General features: G+C 41.1%; 2 protein-coding genes across 2 annotated transcripts in view; both read left to right on the forward strand.

The window, feature by feature from the left end:
- CIP2A (cellular inhibitor of PP2A) overlaps positions 1–18,406 on the forward strand; it is a 561,728-nt gene that overhangs the window by 204,903 nt on the left and 338,419 nt on the right. The gene's annotated exons all lie outside the window — the stretch shown is intronic.
- MYH15 (myosin heavy chain 15) overlaps positions 1–18,406 on the forward strand; it is a gene marked incomplete at both ends in the record, with an annotated part of 196,140 nt that overhangs the window by 120,500 nt on the left and 57,234 nt on the right. The window contains 11 exon segments of the mRNA XM_084870441.1: positions 676–969; positions 1,357–1,475; positions 4,024–4,104; positions 4,108–4,125; positions 4,129–4,203; positions 8,290–8,338; positions 8,341–8,360; positions 8,364–8,387; positions 15,132–15,140; positions 15,142–15,228; positions 16,175–16,310. Coding sequence (XP_084726567.1) covers positions 676–969; positions 1,357–1,475; positions 4,024–4,104; positions 4,108–4,125; positions 4,129–4,203; positions 8,290–8,338; positions 8,341–8,360; positions 8,364–8,387; positions 15,132–15,140; positions 15,142–15,228; positions 16,175–16,310 — 912 coding nt within the window.

Here is an 18,406-nt window from a genome sequence, read left to right on the forward strand (position 1 = left end):
CCGTTAAACCTGCTTTTTCCAAAAAAGAACAAATTAGAGAGTCATTCATCTTGAAATGCTTTTTCCCCCCATAAATTTATTTTTAATCTTTAACCAATAATATGGTTTTATATTAATTTTAGAGCGAGGAAGGGAGAGGGAGAGAGAGAGACAGAAAAAGAAACATTGCTTGGTGAGCACGTTGACCAGGGATCAAACCTGTGACTTTTTGGTGTATGGGATGACACTCCGACTAACTGAGCCACACCAGTTGGGGCTCAGCTTGCAAAGATTTTAACCATTATCCCCCTCACAGATTAGCTGATTCTGTGCACAAACAAATCACTTTTAGCTTCCTTTACAAAGACGTCATTTCCCAGTAAAGTGCAGTGAGCATCTAGAATATACTCCAGGAAAACACACTCGCCCACCCCAGGCCACATCCAAGGCAGTGAGAAGCCTGGAGGTGCCCAGAGCCTGGTTGTCCTGTAAGGACAGGGGATGGCAGCCTTGATGAGATGTTTCATGCCTCCAGGAAAACAGGGAGGAAACTGTGGGGCAGGAATATCTTTCTTTCTGTTTCTAAGGCTCAGCCCTGCCACCGAGAGAGACACTAGCTGGTGGAAAGTGAAAGGACAGTGAGGGGGAATAAAAATTAGAAAGCTTGTGCCTTTTATGCACACTCTCTATGCTCAGGTTTCATACCTTCAGAAAATCTGTGTTTCAAACGTGGACCAAATAGCAGTAAAAGGAGCTCTAGCCTCTTGTCACACCCCAGGAAGGGAAGAATTAGGACAGCACCAGCCACAGAACAAAGCATCCTCCGGCGCAGTGTGGTGGTGGGGAGCTCATCCCAACGACTCTTCCCACCTCCTCACTGCAAAGCCCCATGGGAAAGGGAGGAAGATAAAGAGGAAGATTGCTGTTTTCTGGAGCACCACGCTGGACACGGAGTGTTATTCCCCAGCCCCCTGCTCCCCGAGGTCAGCAGTTGACCCTGACTTCTGCTCTGGGACATTTGTTCTGCCCCATCAGAGAGCTAAGGCTGGAAAATATTGTTCAGCAAGTTGAAAACCAAACACCTGTCCCTGGCTTGTAGGTTACCTGAATACATTTCTCCTTTCTGATTCAGGCTGTCATCTCTTTGTTACTGAATGGTTGAAATTGCTTCCCTTCAAGTATGCCTTTGATGGCTAGAGGCTTTTCTAACCTGGCCTCCTGGGGTTGGAAATGTTGCTGAAGTGAGCGTGGCTGACTAGAATAAAACCCAGCCTTGGCCTGAGCCCTGTCCCATGGCCTGTCCCCAACATATTCACTTGTGTTTGCATCGCTGGTCTCAATTTTCTAACGAGAGGGCTGTTTTTCCTTAAAATACAGGTCTCCTCAGCCAGAAGAAGAAACTGGAGGTTGATGTTGTCAGGATGCAGGAGGAAGCCGGAGAAGCCATGCGGAGCTGTCGAAATGCAGAAGAGAAGGCCAAGAATGCAGCTGCTGAAGTGGGTGCATTGACTGCCTGCTCACGCCTGCCTTCCAGAGTTGACTGGAGCAGTAGCCACCGGTCAGAGGCCAAGGTGCAGCCAAAAAGGATTCCTTTGATTCTCTAAACAGCCAGGAGGAGGTTAGCTCACCCCTCTGCTCTCTGTTCCCATTTTGAAGAATTAGGCCAATTAACTCCTCCCCTCCAACCTCCTAAGGCAATGCAAAGGAGCAATTGAATTTCTATAAGCAAAACCTTATGAAAGCAAGGGATTTTTTTTAAAAACTTAAATCACTTTGTACTGTGAATTGATATATCTAATGTGTAGAAACAATTCTTCCTGTGTTTACTTACAAATAGCTATGTTGCTAGAGTGTGTAGAGGTTTTATGATGATGCTTATTTCACTTATTTCTTTTTTTATTTTATATTTTATTGATTTTGTACAGAGAGGGAGGGAGAGAAACATCGATGAGAGAGAGTCATCGATCAGCTGCCTCTTGCACACCCCCTACTGGGGATATGCCCGCAACCAAGGTACATGCCTTTGACAGGAATCGAACCCGGGACCCTTCAGTCCCCAAGCTGACGCTCTATCCATTGAGCCAAACCGGTCTCAGCTATTTCACTTATTTCTTATAATCCATACTACTGCTCATGTAGCAGAATAGGTTTATAAAGAGGGGCTTCAGGGTTGGTGTATGCCTTCTTAATTTACAACTTAAAAGTTATTGAGGGCGGTGCTTTTTCTCAATGACACTCAGCTCAGGGTTGCCCCCCAGCCTTGACTGTACCTTTGTGGGAACAGGAGAAAAGCCACTCTCGGGGCAGATGCAGCTTTCCTCTCAAAGGGTAAGGAGAAGGAAATGCTCATAAAAAAAAAAAAAAAATTCAGGAAGGAGGTGGAGGGAGAAGGTGGTCCCAGTCTTGCGGGCTCCAGCTGAGTGTCTTGGGCTTGATTTCAACCTCCACTCACCCCAACCCCATCAGGTGATTTTGTGTAGTCCAAACAACTCACCCTAGGCAGCAGCCTTAACCTTGCTGGATGAATGGTAGCTGCTCCTCTTGCTGAAAAGGGTATGGTAATTGGGAAGGGAGACAAGATAGTCAATTCAATTTTACATTTGTCATTTTGAAATTCAGATGAGGAGAAGAGTGTGTGTCTGTGTTTGCCTGAGTTATTTAGCCCTTGGGGAACTGAGCAAAACTTTTGCACCACAACCTGGCTACCTAGTCACTCTAGGATCCAGAAGAATGGAGAAGCATGCCTGTCACTCGCCGTTTTGTATCAAGGCAGACACTTCTGCTCTCTGATGGGGAAGGGGGTGTGAAAACTTGAAAATGTTTGGCCAAGAGAAAAATAATGTGCTTAACATTTATGCAAATCCACATGGATAGAAAGGAGTAAAAAGAGCTTTTAGATCTGCTTGGTAAATTTATGTAGTCATATATAATGAAGACTGTATCTGCTTAACTTTGCTTTTTTATAGATTTTTTTTTGACTAAGTTGAAAATGAACTAACTACCTCTCACCACCCTTGATTTTCCAGTAGTTTAACTCTGAGTCCCAGCCTCACATAACAGAGCCCAAAGCTGCCTTCATAATTTATTCTTTGCCCTTGCCATCTGCATAGATGTCTCACACTTAAATTATACAGATGGTTGGTAACCTGATAGACAGAGGAGCTTTGCCTGGGAGGATAGTGTTCTTACATTAAACGCACTGAGAGATTCAGGAAACAGTTCTTAATAATTGCATCAAGACACTAAGCCCTTGTATATATAGCCAAAGCCAAAAGCAGGCTTCACAAGCAAGAATTAGCCAACCATGTGCCAGATTATTGGCATGCAGAACAGCTGTTGCTGCCAAATTCCTGGAACCTAAACTTGTTTGCAGTTGTGAATCAGAGAATCATAGAAGCGAGTTGTAAAAAAGATTTTTATAGGCACTCCACACTTTTTCCTGGTGCATGATGTTACAGGAGATGACCAGTGTTTTGGTCAAATAAAAGTTATTGCTTTGCTCTGGCAGGTGTGGCTCAGTTGGTGGGAGTATTGTCTCGCACACTTAAAAGGTCATGGGTTTGATTCCCGTCAGGGCACATACTCAGGTTGCGGATTCAATCCCCTGTCAGGGAACATATGGGAGGCAACCAATTGATATTTACCTCTCACATTGATGTTTCTCTCTTTCTCTCCTTCTTCTTTTCCCTCTTTCTTCCTTTCTTTCTGAAATAAATTTTTAGAAAATTTAAAAAGTTGTTGCTTCAGTGGCTCATCTTAATTTTAGTATAGGGTGTTGGGTAATAATGTCCATATGGTACTTCATCTTTTCTCTGTTTCCACCACCCCTCACCCTAGTTTCTTCAGTAGCTGCTGCTATCTTGAGTGCCTTTTTTTCATAAATCTGAGGGCCACAGACACTAGGGCGAGCCTGATAGGAAGAGATTACATATACAGAAGCAAGGCATGACATCTATTGTAGTTAGATCAAGAACTGAATTGTGGGTACAAATGTTAAGATCAATTGGCTACCAGATGATCTCAATCTCTCTCTTGCTTTTCTAGGTAGCAAACATGTCAGAAGAACTGAAAAAGGATCAAGATGCCAATGCCCACTTAGAGAAGATGAGCAATAATAATATGGAATAGACAATTAAAGACTTACAATAAAGGATAGATGAAGCTGAACAGATGGCCCTGATGGGGAGTAGAAAGCAAATCCAGAAACTAGAATCCAGGATAGGAGTTGGCCTGGATAATCATGGGGTCTTCCCAATTCCTAATTCAAGTCCACATTGTCTGGAATAACTCCAGATAATCCATACCTCCCTTATCAGTTTTGCTTCTGGTGTTTTCAGATCTCTAAGAGGGTCAGATTTCAGTGTATTCATTCTTTCTTGTTTGACTTTGGGCAATTTCTCTTGGGCTGGATGAAATCTACCTTCTCCCTTTCGGCTACCTGAAATGCATCTCTTCCCACTCACCTACCCCAGCTCTGGACTCTCCAGAGCCAGGTGAGTTCCTGTTCCACACACTCCCTAACAGTCTTGCTTTTATTGCTTCCTTGGCCCATTTACTAACACCCAGAGAAGGGAAACAACTAAATCAAGTATCAAGAAAGACAGAGTGAAGACATAGTAGAGGCTGACAGAAATGATGTAGTACCTGCCTTCAGGGAGCTTAAAAACAAATAGAAAGACCTATCTTGAAAATAGGATTTTTAAAATTATTGAATCAATTTCAGTGACTCTGTACAGGTCATGTGACAAATGCTACAAGATGGAAAGAATATTTGATAGGGATTTGATGGCTCAAAAGGGCCTCTGAAAAGTAAAGTATTGTCTTTGCTCATTTATGGTGTACTCATACAATGGAATACCAATATGCATTTATGGTACCATATTCATATAGTCACACTGTTTTAAAAGGAATGAGGAAAAGCTCTATAATATGTCCTGGAGACCATGCCTACAGCATGATGATAAAAGGTGCAGGCAATGTGGAGAGTGTAGTCTTTTATGCAAGAAAGGGGGGAAATATGAAGTTATGTGCACATATGCCTATATTTAAAAGAAATAAATGGTGACAGGATAAAACAAAGACTAATAAAAACAGCTGCTCAAGGAGGGGGATCCAGAGATAAAAGTTGGACCTGCTGAATGCACCTTGTTGTTTGATTGCAAAATCATATAAAATATTTACATGCTTCATAATTAAAACATTTAAATCAGAGAGGAAAATAAAACAAAGCAATCCCTAACAGTTTAACACAAATGGAAGCAAACAAAGCTAACTGTGGATCAAGCTGGGAGGCACAGAACACAAAGAACAATGATCCCTGTGACTTGTGAACACTGTGCTGTTTGTATATCTCTCACGAAGTCAATCTAAAGCTAAAAAAAAAAAAAAAAAAGGCAAATGAGACAAACTGTACTCATAGTTTCAAAATAAGATCTTATTATTGCTATTAGCAATAATACTAATATAATTATTTATTCAACAACATATATAAGAACCAAGGTTTTTAGGTTAAAGAAAAAGCATATAGGCATAAAATCAAAGAACTTAGAATATGCCTTTTTTTTCTAAAAAGACATAACTAATACTAGTATTTCTAACTAAAATTTAAAATGACAAGATTTAATTTTATTTCTAATTGTTGTTTGTCCACTATTGAGGCATGAACTAATGATAACTCAGTAGCAATAAGCTCCTAAATATCAGATAATACTAAAGAATTATAATCAACTTTCTTTAAAACATAATCACATACCATCTTACCTAATAATAGTCACACATATAAATTGACTGTACCTCTGCTATGCCCACAGCCAATCAGAATGAGTATGCAAATTAGAAGGACAAAGATGGCCGCCACCCAGCTGCTCCAGGCATGGAGTGGCCAGGCGGGGCAGGATGCCTGCTGTGAGAGGGAGGTGGCAGGGTGAAGAGATCTACAGGAGCGGAGTGCTGCAGCAAAGACAAGACTAAGATGAAGAAGGCCTGGGTCTCAGGTGCCAGAGAAAAACTGGTGCTGGAAGCCAAGGGAAGGAAGGCCTATTGCATGAATCTCTTCGTGCAATGGATCTCTAGTCATATATTAAAAGCCTAATATGCTACTTGTCCAGTCATCTGGTTGGTTGTTCAACAAATCAAAGCACAATATGCTAATGATATGCTGAGGCCACTCAACCACTCACTATGACATGCACTCATCACCAGGGGGCAGACACTTCAACTGGTTGGTTAGCTTGCTGCTGGGGTTTGACCAATCAGGACTGAGCAAGATGGGCCAGACACACCTTAGAGCCCTCCTGTGGGTCCTTCCCCAACTATCCAACTTCCTGTGTCCTTCCCAGGCCCCAATTGTGCACCAGTGAGATCCTTCGGCCTGGCCTGCACCCCATTGCAATCCGGGACCCCTTTGGCAATGTTGGAGAGTGGGTTTCACCCAATCCTGAAGGCCAGGCCAAGGAACCCCACAGACCAAAAATCTGCCTGTTGTCTATTAGATATTTATTAAAATTACATAAATAAATATTTATAGGTAAATTTATTAATTATTAAAATTACATAAAGAAATATTTATAGGTAAAGTTATATGATGTTTAGGATTTGCTTTAATAAAGTGATTTTTCCCAGAAGTGTTTTAATCACTTAAGAAACACAATAGCCCTAGCTGGTCTGGCTCAGTGGATAGGGTATCAGCCTGCGGACTGAAGGGCCCTGGATTCAATTCCCAAGTGTGGCTCGATTCTCAGATGATGACATATAGGATGCAGCTAATCAATGATTCTCTCTCGTCATTGAATTTTCTATCTCCCTTTCCCTTCCCTTTCCTCTCTGAAACCAATATATATATATATATATATATATATATATATATATATATATATATATATTTTTTTTTTTTTTTTTTTTTTTTAAAGAAACACAACTACCAAAACCGGTTTGGCTCAGTGGATAGAGTGTCTGCCTGTGGACGAAAGGGTCCCGGGTTTGATTCCAGTCAAGAGCATGTATCTTGGTATCTTGGTTGTGGGCACATCCCCAGTAGGGGGTGTGTAAGAGGCAGCTGATCAATGTTTCTCTCTCATCGATGTTTCTAACTCTCTATCCCTCTCTCTTCCTCTCTGTAAAAAAAAATTAATAAAATATATTTTAAAAAAAAGAAAAAGAAAAAGAAAAGAAACACAACAAAAGCTTAAAGGGTGGGTTCTGTTAGTCTCATGTTCCACTGTGTATTATGTTCCTATATGACAGGGGTCCAGAAGATTTTTCTTTTTAATAGGCTTCATTTACAAGGAACATTCAGGCCTGTCTGCCCATCCCCTGTCATACTTCTCTGAGAAAGAACTAGGAGAGTGGCTAATGGGTGGGAGGAGGTAAGGGGAGTCAGAGATGAGGTCAGATATTTCAGGCACATTTAGCCTCAAGACATTGGGCTTTGGGTGATCAGGAAGGCATCTCTGAAAAGGTGGCATTGCTTCAAGAAGAAGGCAAGGAGGAAGCCCTGAGCACATGGGCAAGAGAAGGAGTAGGCAACACCCTCCTCCCATCAGCTCCCTACCCCTTTCCTGGTTTATTTGACCTCAAATCACTTATCACCATCTAACATACTCTACATGTTACTTTGCTTTGTTTGTGTTTCCCCTCATTAGAATGTACACTCATAGGGGAAAGAGATTTTTGTTTTATTCCCGGCTGTTTCCATAGCCTTGGGGTCTGGTGTGTAGTAGGCATCAAATATTTGTTGACTGGATGTCATGTTAATCTTGTTTGTATAACTCTAGAAGGCTGCAGGCAGGTTGTTAGATTATACTATAGCTCTCCTACAAAGCGGGGCTGTGTGTGACATATGTGTGGCATAGACTCAGGGATTGAGTTTCAGAGAATTGAACATGGAGAGAGGAGTTTAGGATTAGGTAGTGTGTTGGCTGAATCCTCAAAGTGTGCTGTATACTTTATCCTCTCTATGGGCTTACAAGCATTCATGTGTGTGTGAGTGTGTGTGTGTGTGTGTGTGTGTGTGTGTGTGTGTAATTATGTCATCTCAGAGGGGAAGCTGTCACCTCTATATGCATTATCCTTTCATGTCCTTTGGTCTAAACAGTCCTTAAGTGGACTCACCTAATTCAGCCAACCTACTTTTGGCAAGCCAGTTTTCTGAGAGGGCTTGCCCTGTTTAACCACTGCCAGAAAGAGAGCAAACATATCTTCCCTTGATGATTTTGCTCTTTCAAGTGATCATGCCAAATGGCCAGTGCAATGCCAGACTGGCTTGCTTCCGGCCAGCATGTGGTCTGAGATCATGATTGCTTGCGGGTTTGTGAACTGGAAGGTGAACTGGAAGGCGAAATCTGTCGCAATGCAGACGCACAGGGGGAGCCTACCGGCTGGAGTGATGCATCAAAGAGCTGACTTACCAGGTACTTGGGGAGAGCAGCCCCTGTCTGTCCAGCTGGGCTCCACCCTGGAGAAATGGGCTCCATCAAGCCAGAAATGGCCTTCCAGCTCTCCTGCACTTCTTTCTCCATCTTCACTCCCTCAGCGGTAGACACTGACTCACCCTCCAGGGACCCCATGCTATTAGCGGTTGGGGTTGGTCCCTTTTCAGAGCTCTCAGGAAGCCAAATGTGAGCTGCAATTTGCAATTAGAAGTAAAAAGCTATTTATACTGTTCCTATTTTTTCACACATAATGCCTGCAGCACTTTCAGAAATATTCCTTCCTGTGAGAGCATGAGTGGGAACAATGTGTAAATTAAGTGACTGGCAGAGATGGGTGGCTACCCAGCCAGCAGGTTACACAGGACGCTGACTAAATTGAGCAGGGACATTTGCACTTCTCTTTTCTAGTGGCACAAACACTTGAAGCCACTGAGGACTCTATCTGGTGCTGGTGCCAGGTGGACACATAGCACATTGCTAACGAGAGGCCTGTTTTTCTGCTGACTAACATGGGTCTCAGGCAACTAATTGAAAAGAGGTAGGCACACTTCCTACCAGTCATGAACACATTTCTAAAGGAACAATAAAATCCTTCCTTTTTCTTTTTCTTTTCTACCCTTTCTTCTTTGTCTTCAAGTGGAGTAGACAGAGATCCCACGATAGCAGAGGCACTCTATGTCTGTCTGCCACTCGGTGCATCTTCCCGGCACAGAGTTGGTGAACACATTTCAGTGGCGGAAAACAGATGCCAAGGTCACTTTCTAGCCCTTTCTCCTGCACAATACAGCTTATGTCAGTGAAAAGAAACTCATTCTAGGCTCCCATGCCTGAAGTCACTTCTGTAGCATTAAAGCAAGGTCTGCCCGTCCTGACCCTGGTTCCTGAGGGAATGCTGTAGTTGTTATAGGCATCAAAGTCTTCCTCTTTGCAGCTGGAAGAATAGTGTTGATCAGAAAGCTGAGCACTTCAGAAGCATCGTCTTGGGCTCATTAAGATGAAATGAGCTACTTGTGCAGCTCTTCTTTACTGAGTAAGTGGTTCTTTCCAAAGACAAGCTAGTCTGACACTTCTTTAGGCCTCACAGGTAAATCAAAGCCACTGCGGAGAGAGCCATGGTATGTGTGGCTCAGGCAGCACACACCTGGGGAACATGAAGGACATGCTGTTCTACTCTTCTTTTGAGGGGGTGGGGAAAGTCACCTATGTGAGGGAGTGAACACTGCTTGTTAATAATGCCTGAGTTTTTCCTTTTTTAAAAAAAAAAAATTCCTATGCATTATTTTTACTGTTGTCTTTGGTGTTAATTATAGAACACCAAAGCTTCTCTATTTTTGAATATTGTTGTTTCCATGCACTGCATTCTTTTTTAAAAACATATATTTTTTAAAATTTTTTTACAGAGAGAAAGGGAGAGGGATAGAGTTAGAAACATCGATGAGAGAGAAACATTGATCAGCTACCTCCTGCACACCCCCTACTGGGGATGTGCCCACAACCAAGATGCATGCCCTTGACTGGAATCAAACCTGAGACCCTTCAGTCCTCAGGCTGATGCTCTATCCACTGAACAAAACCAGTTAGGGCTTTAAAAAAAAAAAATATATATATATATATATATATATATATATATATATATATATATATATATATATATATAATTGATTTTTTTTACAAAGAGGAAGGGAGAGGGCCATGCACTGCATTCTTGTTCTATTGAGTTAGATCTTTGTTTCTTCATAGCAATAATCTTAGTATTCCCCAGGTACTGTGATGGAGGCATATTTCTTAATTTCTTCCAACTGTCTGCACAATAATTAGAGTGTATCCATTCAGTTATGCAATGATTTTCTGCCATCAAATCAGATAACAGCTGTTGAACACCCATTTTATGCAAATATTAGTCTAAATCCTATAAGTTTAAGAGACATTAGAGAGCCCTCTACATTCCTTAATATCAGTACCAGGTTTGGAAAGATTCAAGGTGGATGCTGAGGCAATTAAGTCTGCCATCCTTTAATATCAAAATAACCATCAGGACTATGATGCAGGGTGTTTTCCGATAGAACTTCATAGCTGCCAATTTAAAATGTCATTTTGAAAGGGACATGAATATGGTTTTCCTTTCCTAGGAAACATCCTCTGGGAAGATCCTACTACATTAGAAAGGGAATCAGGTGTGACCCCATCCACAACTGTTCTATGGCCAATCCCACTGAGCACTTATCTCATATGTCCTTCTAGCATTTAGAATATCATCCTACTTTTTCTCTTTGCTGTTTAGAAAATGTGCTGCAAGACTAGAAACTTGTAATTGTTGAAAAAGTAAAGACAGGTTTTCTGCTCCCACTCTTCTTTTGAGGGGTGGGGAAAGTCACCTATGTGAGGGCATGAACACTGCTTGTTAGTAATGGCTGAGCTTTTTCCTTTTTTAAAAAAAAATTCATATGCATTATTTTTACTGTTTTCTTTGGTGTTAATTATAGAACACCAAAGCTTTTCTATTTTTTTTAATATTGTTGTTCCACTGTATTCTTTTTTAAAAACAAATATATATTGATTTTTTACAGAGAGGAAAGGAGAGGGATAGAGTTAGAAACATTGGTGAGAGAGAAACATTGATCAGCTCCTCCTGCACACCCCCTACTGGGTACATGCCCACAACCAAGGTAGATGCCTTTGACTGGAATCAAACTTGAGACCCTTCAGTTCGCAGGCTGATGCTCTATCCACTGAGCCAAACTGGTTAGGCTACTCCATTTTACCTTCGACTGCTCCAGTCAGAGATCTGTATGCAGATGTTATTTAATCCTTATAAATCTAACTAGAGGCCCAGTGCACAAAATCCGTGCATGGAGTAGGCGGGTGTCCCTCAACCCAGTTTATATGCTCTCCAATCTGGGACATCCCTCTCACAATCTAGGACTGCTGGCTCCCAACTGTTTGCCTGGCTTCCATGATTGTCCCTAACTTCTTCTGCCTATTCACCCCTAACCACTCCCCTGCCTGCCTGATCACCCCTAATTGCCTTCCCTTGCCAACCTGATCACCCCTAACTGCCCTCTCCTGCAGACCTGGTCTCCCCAACTGTCCTCCCCTGCCGGCCCGGTCACCCCTAACTCTCCTCCCCTGAAGGCCTGACTGCCCCTATCTACTCTTCCCTGCTGGCCTGGTTCCCTGCAACTGCCCTCCCATGCAGGCTTGGTCCCTCCCAACTGCCTTCCCCTGCTGGCCATCTTGTGGCAGCCATCTTGTGTCCACATGGGGGCAGCCATCTTCTGTATTGGAGTGATGTCAATTTGCATATTACTATTTTATTAGATAGGATTATAGAGAAGCCATCTTTATTTTTTTAAAATATATTTTATTGAATTTTTTATAGAGAGGAAGGGAGAAGAATAGAGTCAGAAACATTGATGAGAAATATTGATCAGCTGCCTCCTGCGTACTCCCTACTAAGAATGTGCCCTTGACCGCAATGGAGCCTTGGACCTTTCAGTCCGCAGGCCGACTCTGTATCCCGAGCCAAACCAGTTTTGGCAATATCTTCATTTTTGGAGAAAACAAAATTTGGGCTTAGGTGGGTCCTCCAGGAACCAGATGCCAGGATGGAATTAGATGCTCAAAAGATTTATTGGAGGTAACACTTGGGAAAGATAGAGAGGAGAGCAAACAGGATTCAGGCTGAGAAAGCCTACAGACCACAGTAGAGTCTGACACCTGTAAGGGGAAAGGATGAAGGAAGGAGTATTGGATAGAAAGAGCCTTGTATTGCAGTGATACTCTGAGCAAGTCTCCAGCACTAAAATTGCCCACAGAGGAGTCCCATGTTTAGACCCTAGTAGCTGTGCAGTGCCTACTTACTAGTAGTGGCTGCTTGGGGAGTTTGTGATCTCAAATGCTATGGCAGATCCCAGAGGCACTGCAGTTGGCAGTTTTCAGGAAACTACTACTCACAGCTGAGTGGCAAGTTTCTTGAAGGGAAATTTGAGTGGTGCACAACCCTAGTTCCCACAGTTACTTAATGCCTCAGAGTGAGATGTCCATGAACCCAGGCCTAACAAAGGCTTGCCTTCCCAAAGGAGAACAACATTACCATCAGTAACCACTTCTAGCCATTTTCAATTTTCTTCTGTGTGGCTTCCTTCACCACATAGTAAATTTATTGACCTCAGTAAATTGATTTTAGGCAATTAGAGCTCTGTTGGTTTTAGAACTTTTTATTCACACAGAGTTCTATGAATCTTCAAGTTTCTTAAACCTGAGAGGTGGTGGGATAAGCAAATGAAAACAGAAAATAGATTTTATTTTTAAAAAGGACTTTTCTCAATGTTACCAGGTTATTCCTTAATATTGGTCCCTGGCTTAGTAAGCTGAAAATTAGTAATTAGTTATCAACTGTCAGATTTACTTTAAGGTGGGGGTGTGAGGGAGCATTCTAGGCAATAGAAACAGCTTGGTTGAACCTACATTTGTTTGTTTCTTTGCTTATAAATATAATTGACATATAACATGAATTCACTTTGGGTGTTCAGCATACTTATTTGGTACAGTGGTGCCTCGCATAAAGAACGCCTCGCACAGCGAACACTGCACACAACGAACTTCATTTCATGATTCATACAACGAACTTCGTTTCACACAACGAAGTCGCCCGAGCTTCCACGACCGCTTTGCCCGAGCTTCCACGACTGCTTCGCCCGAGCTTCCACGATCGCTGCCGATGTATTGCATCCTTCCGCGCAGGCACTGCAGGCAGTCGTTAGTCACTGCGCTTAACTTAAGCACGTATCGCGGCAATCGTTCTTCATTACGAATTAAATCACGCACGTATCACGGCAGTCGTCCTTTTAAGTTAAACTCAATATTTTTTTATATCATGTGTGTTTTTTTTTTAAAAAATTATGTTTTTAGATGTATCTAAATAAAAATAATAACAAAAAATTTATCTTTTTTTATGTCATCTTAGCATATTTTATGCTACAGAACGAATTATTTTTTTTAACATGTATTGTTATGGGAAAACACGTTTCACATAACGAACTTTTCGCATAACAAACTTGCTCCTGGAACGAATTAGGTTCGTTGTGTGAGGCACCACTGTATATGTTTATATTGTGAAATGTTTATCACAAGTTTGGTTAATATTCATCACCATACAGCTACAAATTTTTTTCTGGTGATGAGAACTCTTAAGACTTATTCTCTTAGCAACTTTCAAATGTACAATTCAGTGTTGTTAACTATAGTAACGGGACTGTGCATTACATTCCTAGGACTTCCTCATTTTATAAGTGGAAATTAGTATGTTTTGACCAACTTCGCCTATGTTTCCAGCCTCATCCCATCCCTCACTCCCATTGCCTCTGGCAACCACCAATCTGTTCTTATTCCATAATAAGTTCAGTTTTTTTTTTTAGATTCTCCATTTAGGTGAGATCACATATTGTCTTTCTCTGATTCACTTATTTCACTTATTGTAATGCTCTCAAGTTTTATCCAAATTTTTGCAAATGGCAGGATTTCCTTCTCTTCTGTGGCTGAATAATATTCCATTGTATATACAGAACACATTTTCTTTATACACTTGTCAATGGACACTTAGGTTGTTTCCTGATCTATAGGTTGCCTTTTCATTTTGTTGATGGTTGCTTTTATGTTCTTGGTTTTTTTGTTTGTTTGTTTTTAGTGTGATATAGTCCTACTTGTTTATTTTTGCTTCTGTTGCCTTTGTTTTTGGTGTCAAACCCTAAAAACGTATAGCCAAGACAAATATCAAAGTGCTTACTCTGTATGTTTTTCCCCCCAGGAGTTCTGTGGTTTCAGTCTTTAATCCATTTTGAGTTCATATGTAGTATGGTGTAAAATAGTAGTTCAATTTTATTCTTTTGCATATGCCTATACAGTTTTCCAACACTATTGAAGTAGTTGATACCTGATGGAATAAGTAAGATGAAGCCAGGAAAATAAAAACAAAATAACATTTGAGCAATAGGGGTAGGTCTTGATTAAGTATCAAAGGTTGAGATACTTTCTTCTTTGGGAAGTTCAACAGCCCCAATGTGGAGATATTTGAGTTTAAAGACTGGGGAATGGGGGAACATTCAGACCCTTATCTACCTGCTTGTCTCTTCCCTCCTTTCTCCTCACAATACCCAAAGGCTCCAAAGAGTACAGCTGCAAAACACTATCTCACTAGATTTCCTTCTTCCAGCTCAAGTTTAGATTGCAATGGTAGCAATGAGAATGCACACAACATCCTCAGAGCTTAATGGAATTTTCCTCACTATCTCTGGTGATGTCCACACCAAAACTCCAGAAAAATACCTTTCCTATTTCATTAGCAAAAGCCAACAGTCAATTAGAAAGTTCAAAGGAAGATTTGGTTTGATTGGTGGGAGGTGACTTAGAAACTGTAAGCAGAGATATAGCTTGATTTTGATGGGAGGACTGAAGACCAAATTAAAACTAGTGGCTTTAAGTTCCATTTTAGCAATGGCTGGGAGCTCTGTTGGTGAATCAGGAGAAATGACTCATTGCTAAGAGCCGTATTTTTCTCAATTTCTCCAAACTTGGCATGGATTAAACCCATTTTCCAGTCATAACTCTAATATAAATGACATTTAACAAAGTTTCCTTACTCTTTAGTTCCTCATATGAGGCTACTTCCAATGCACACTACTGGGTCCTTCAAATCACCTTCACATACATACCGATTCATTTCAGGTAGAGGAAGGAAAAAAAAAATCTGAGCAGGATGCAGACTCTGATGGATAATCTTCAGCTAAAAGTGCAAAGTTACAAGCAGCAAATTGAGGCGGTGGTAAGTGCCTGGGGCGGTTGCAGCCTCCTGGATTTCCCAGCAGTTGTTTTTGATTAATGGAGATGTGGGGCCCTAAGCTAGGTTAGCAGCTTGTCAGAGAAAAGCAGCTCAGCTTAAAGTCTACTCGTTCTCTGGTTTTTCTCAAGCTAGAATCAGCACCCATGGTAAAAGTTTGTGCTGCTTTTCCCTCCAAGGAGCCAGAGCTCTCTCCCTCAGTTTTGTGATTATTGCACTAAACATGTACAGTGCAAGAAATAATCCAAGTAAGAACATGGTATTAAGTAGCGATGGCACATTTTTTGGCTGGGTAGTCACCCTAGGGCCTTCCTCACCCTAAAACCTTGAGTAAGCATAAATGCAATTCACAGTCCTTTTTCTGATAAGCCTGGACATGACTGTGCACAAAACTGTTATCACTTGAAATGTATCTGCCAACTTTGGGTTAGTATCCATAGCTACATGCAATGTAAGAGATAAGTGCCATATATATTGGATTATACCTAATGATATCTCCGTAGGGCTTTCAAGTTGATTATTTAAATGATTTGAGCTAAAACACTGTTATAGCTATTACCCATTGACCAATATAATTGTAAAGGCCCACCGCCCTCTACCCAGAGGTATAATAAGATGTTGAACTAATAAGAAACAAGCAACCCTGGTCATTCTATCACGTACCAAATCTGTGCATGCCTGTGGACTACATCCAGTTGGTGTAAAGTGCCGACCATGTTCTAAACTACAGGGAAAAACAGTTATAAAAATAGATCTCATGCCTGCTGGAAAATCTGAATCCTATATGTCATACAGAAATATGATATTCCTTTCAATACACAGAAGTTTAGATTCCCTTCACACATTTTTCAACTTTCTCATGTCAGAGCAGAAAAAATATGACTATGTAGGCACAGAGATTTCTTTTTCTACCCATTTTTTATTTTTATAGGAAGCACAAGCCAATCAATATCTTTCCGAGTATAAGAAGCAGCAACATGAGTTGAACGAAGCTCAGGAAAGGGCAGAGATAGCAAAATCTCAAGTCAATAAAATCAAGATTAAAATGGAAGAGTTTGGAAAAAAAGGTATGTCACATGTTCAACTCTATTCTAACTCTTTTTTAAAAAAAAATTATCTATATTGTCGCAAGTATTACAGATGTCCCTTTCTTCCCTGTTCTAACTCTTAAGATATTTCTTGTTTTTCTCTTTAAATGCTTCTAAAAATCATATATATATATATATATATATATATATATATATATATAAAACACATTCTAATAAAACAGTAAACTGTAAGCTTGATGGGATCAGTGTCGCAGTCAGTTCAGGTTACTATACCATATTTACTAAATTCTACTGGTCCAGGTAGTAGGAAGTGCTAAGCATCTGAGTGGGATGCACACTGTATTTATACTTCTCAAATGCTTAATTCTAGCTTAACTTGCAGGCTCTGAGAGCCAGGGCCTAAATTCATTTGTATAGAATAGTCAGGAGCCCAGGGAAAAATATTAATTAAAAGACACAGATGGATCTGCTTGAGATTCTATGGTAGATAAGTATATGACTTTGTGCTGTATGTATATGGAGACCTGGGGGCTCAGGTTTAAAACTGAGGCAGTGGAGAACAAATGTAAGAGTCCTACTTTCTAGCTTTCTGCCTAAATCTCAGAGAAGAAAACTTTCTACATCTCTGTGAGCCATGAAGGCTGTTCTGATCCTATCATGGAGGCCACTCCCCCAAAGTTCCTGGCAAAGTGGTAGAGTGACAAGGAACAGTAAACTGTAAGCTTGATGGGATCAGTGTCGCAGTCAGTTCAGGTTACTATACCAAAACACCAGAGACTGGGCTTCTCTTAGTTCTGGAGTCTGGAAAGCCCAGGACCATGGTGCTGGTAAATTAGGAACCTGGTGAGAGCTATTTCTCAAATGGCCTCTTCTCACTGTAAGTTCACATGGAGAAAAATGGGGAAGAAGCTCTCTGGGGTTTTTTATTTTATTTTATTTTTAAAATGAAGGCACTGATACCATTAAGGCACTAATACCTCTTAAGGACTCCGACCTTACGACTTAAATCACCTCCCTAAAACCCCACTTAATACCATCAATACGAGTGTTGGGATTCAACATGTGGATCTGTGGGGGACACAAACATCCAGACTACAGCAGTCAGGGCCTCAGATTCCTCATAGATTTTCCAAGGAGCATACATTTAAAAAAAAAAAATGAGATCTGGCTTCAGGAGAAACAGGAGATTGGCTATCCTTCATAGAAGGCCTATAAGGCACTTAGCACAATGCCTAGCACAGACAGGCACCACCATTTCAGTAAAAAAAAAAAAAAAAAAAAAAAAAAAAAAAAAAATATATATATATATATATATATATATATATATATATATATATATATATATATGTCTGGTCTTCGTTCTTATTTATTGTAATTACTCATAACCCTGCAAAATAAATAGATAGGGTTGCCAACAGTAAATATTACTTTAAGTGAGGTCAAAAGGACCTCTTTTGAAGCAGAAACTAAAAGTTGGTATGCAGCCTATGTTTAGATCAAAATATAAGAAGTGTGAGTCACTGGAAGACTCCAGAGGTTTCTTTCTGGAGCCTGCATAGCTGTCTCAGGGACAAGGCCTCGGTGGAGAGGTCCAGTAAAATGGTGTGAACTCTGGCCTCAATTTGAGAAGGTTATGGCATTGGATTTGGGGTCTTCTGTGCAGAGCCTGCCCAGCAGGCCCATATCATGGATTGTTTAGAGAAATGCCTCCCATGTGCTGCAATTGGACTCAGCTGCAGGAGGTTGAAAGGGCTCCAAAGCAGATGTAAAGTATTAGACTTTGTCACAGTTATTTCCAACAAAGATTAAATGAGCAAAGCAGAAATTGCTTCTTCTGCAAGGCCAGAGATGAATAGGAAAAGCGTCCTCGGCAATGACTAATTGTTTCCCATTCACAGAAGGAAAGCCTGGAAATCTCTCAACTGTCTTAAAGCAGAAGAAAAGGTTTTCTGATAGAACTGCATGTCGGGCTGTGGAGCACATCGATGATGTGGCCACAGAGACTTTCCCACATGGGGTCTTCTGTAGAAGACTCTTCCTTCACTGGCAAGGCAGGGTGGGACATTGAGTGACCAAGCGCACCCTTGGGGTGAATTACTGGCAGGTGTCTGCTT

This window comes from Pipistrellus hanaki (genome assembly GCF_964339955.1).
Source record: "Pipistrellus hanaki genome assembly, chromosome: 2".
Classification (NCBI taxonomy): Eukaryota; Metazoa; Chordata; class Mammalia; order Chiroptera; family Vespertilionidae; genus Pipistrellus; species Pipistrellus hanaki.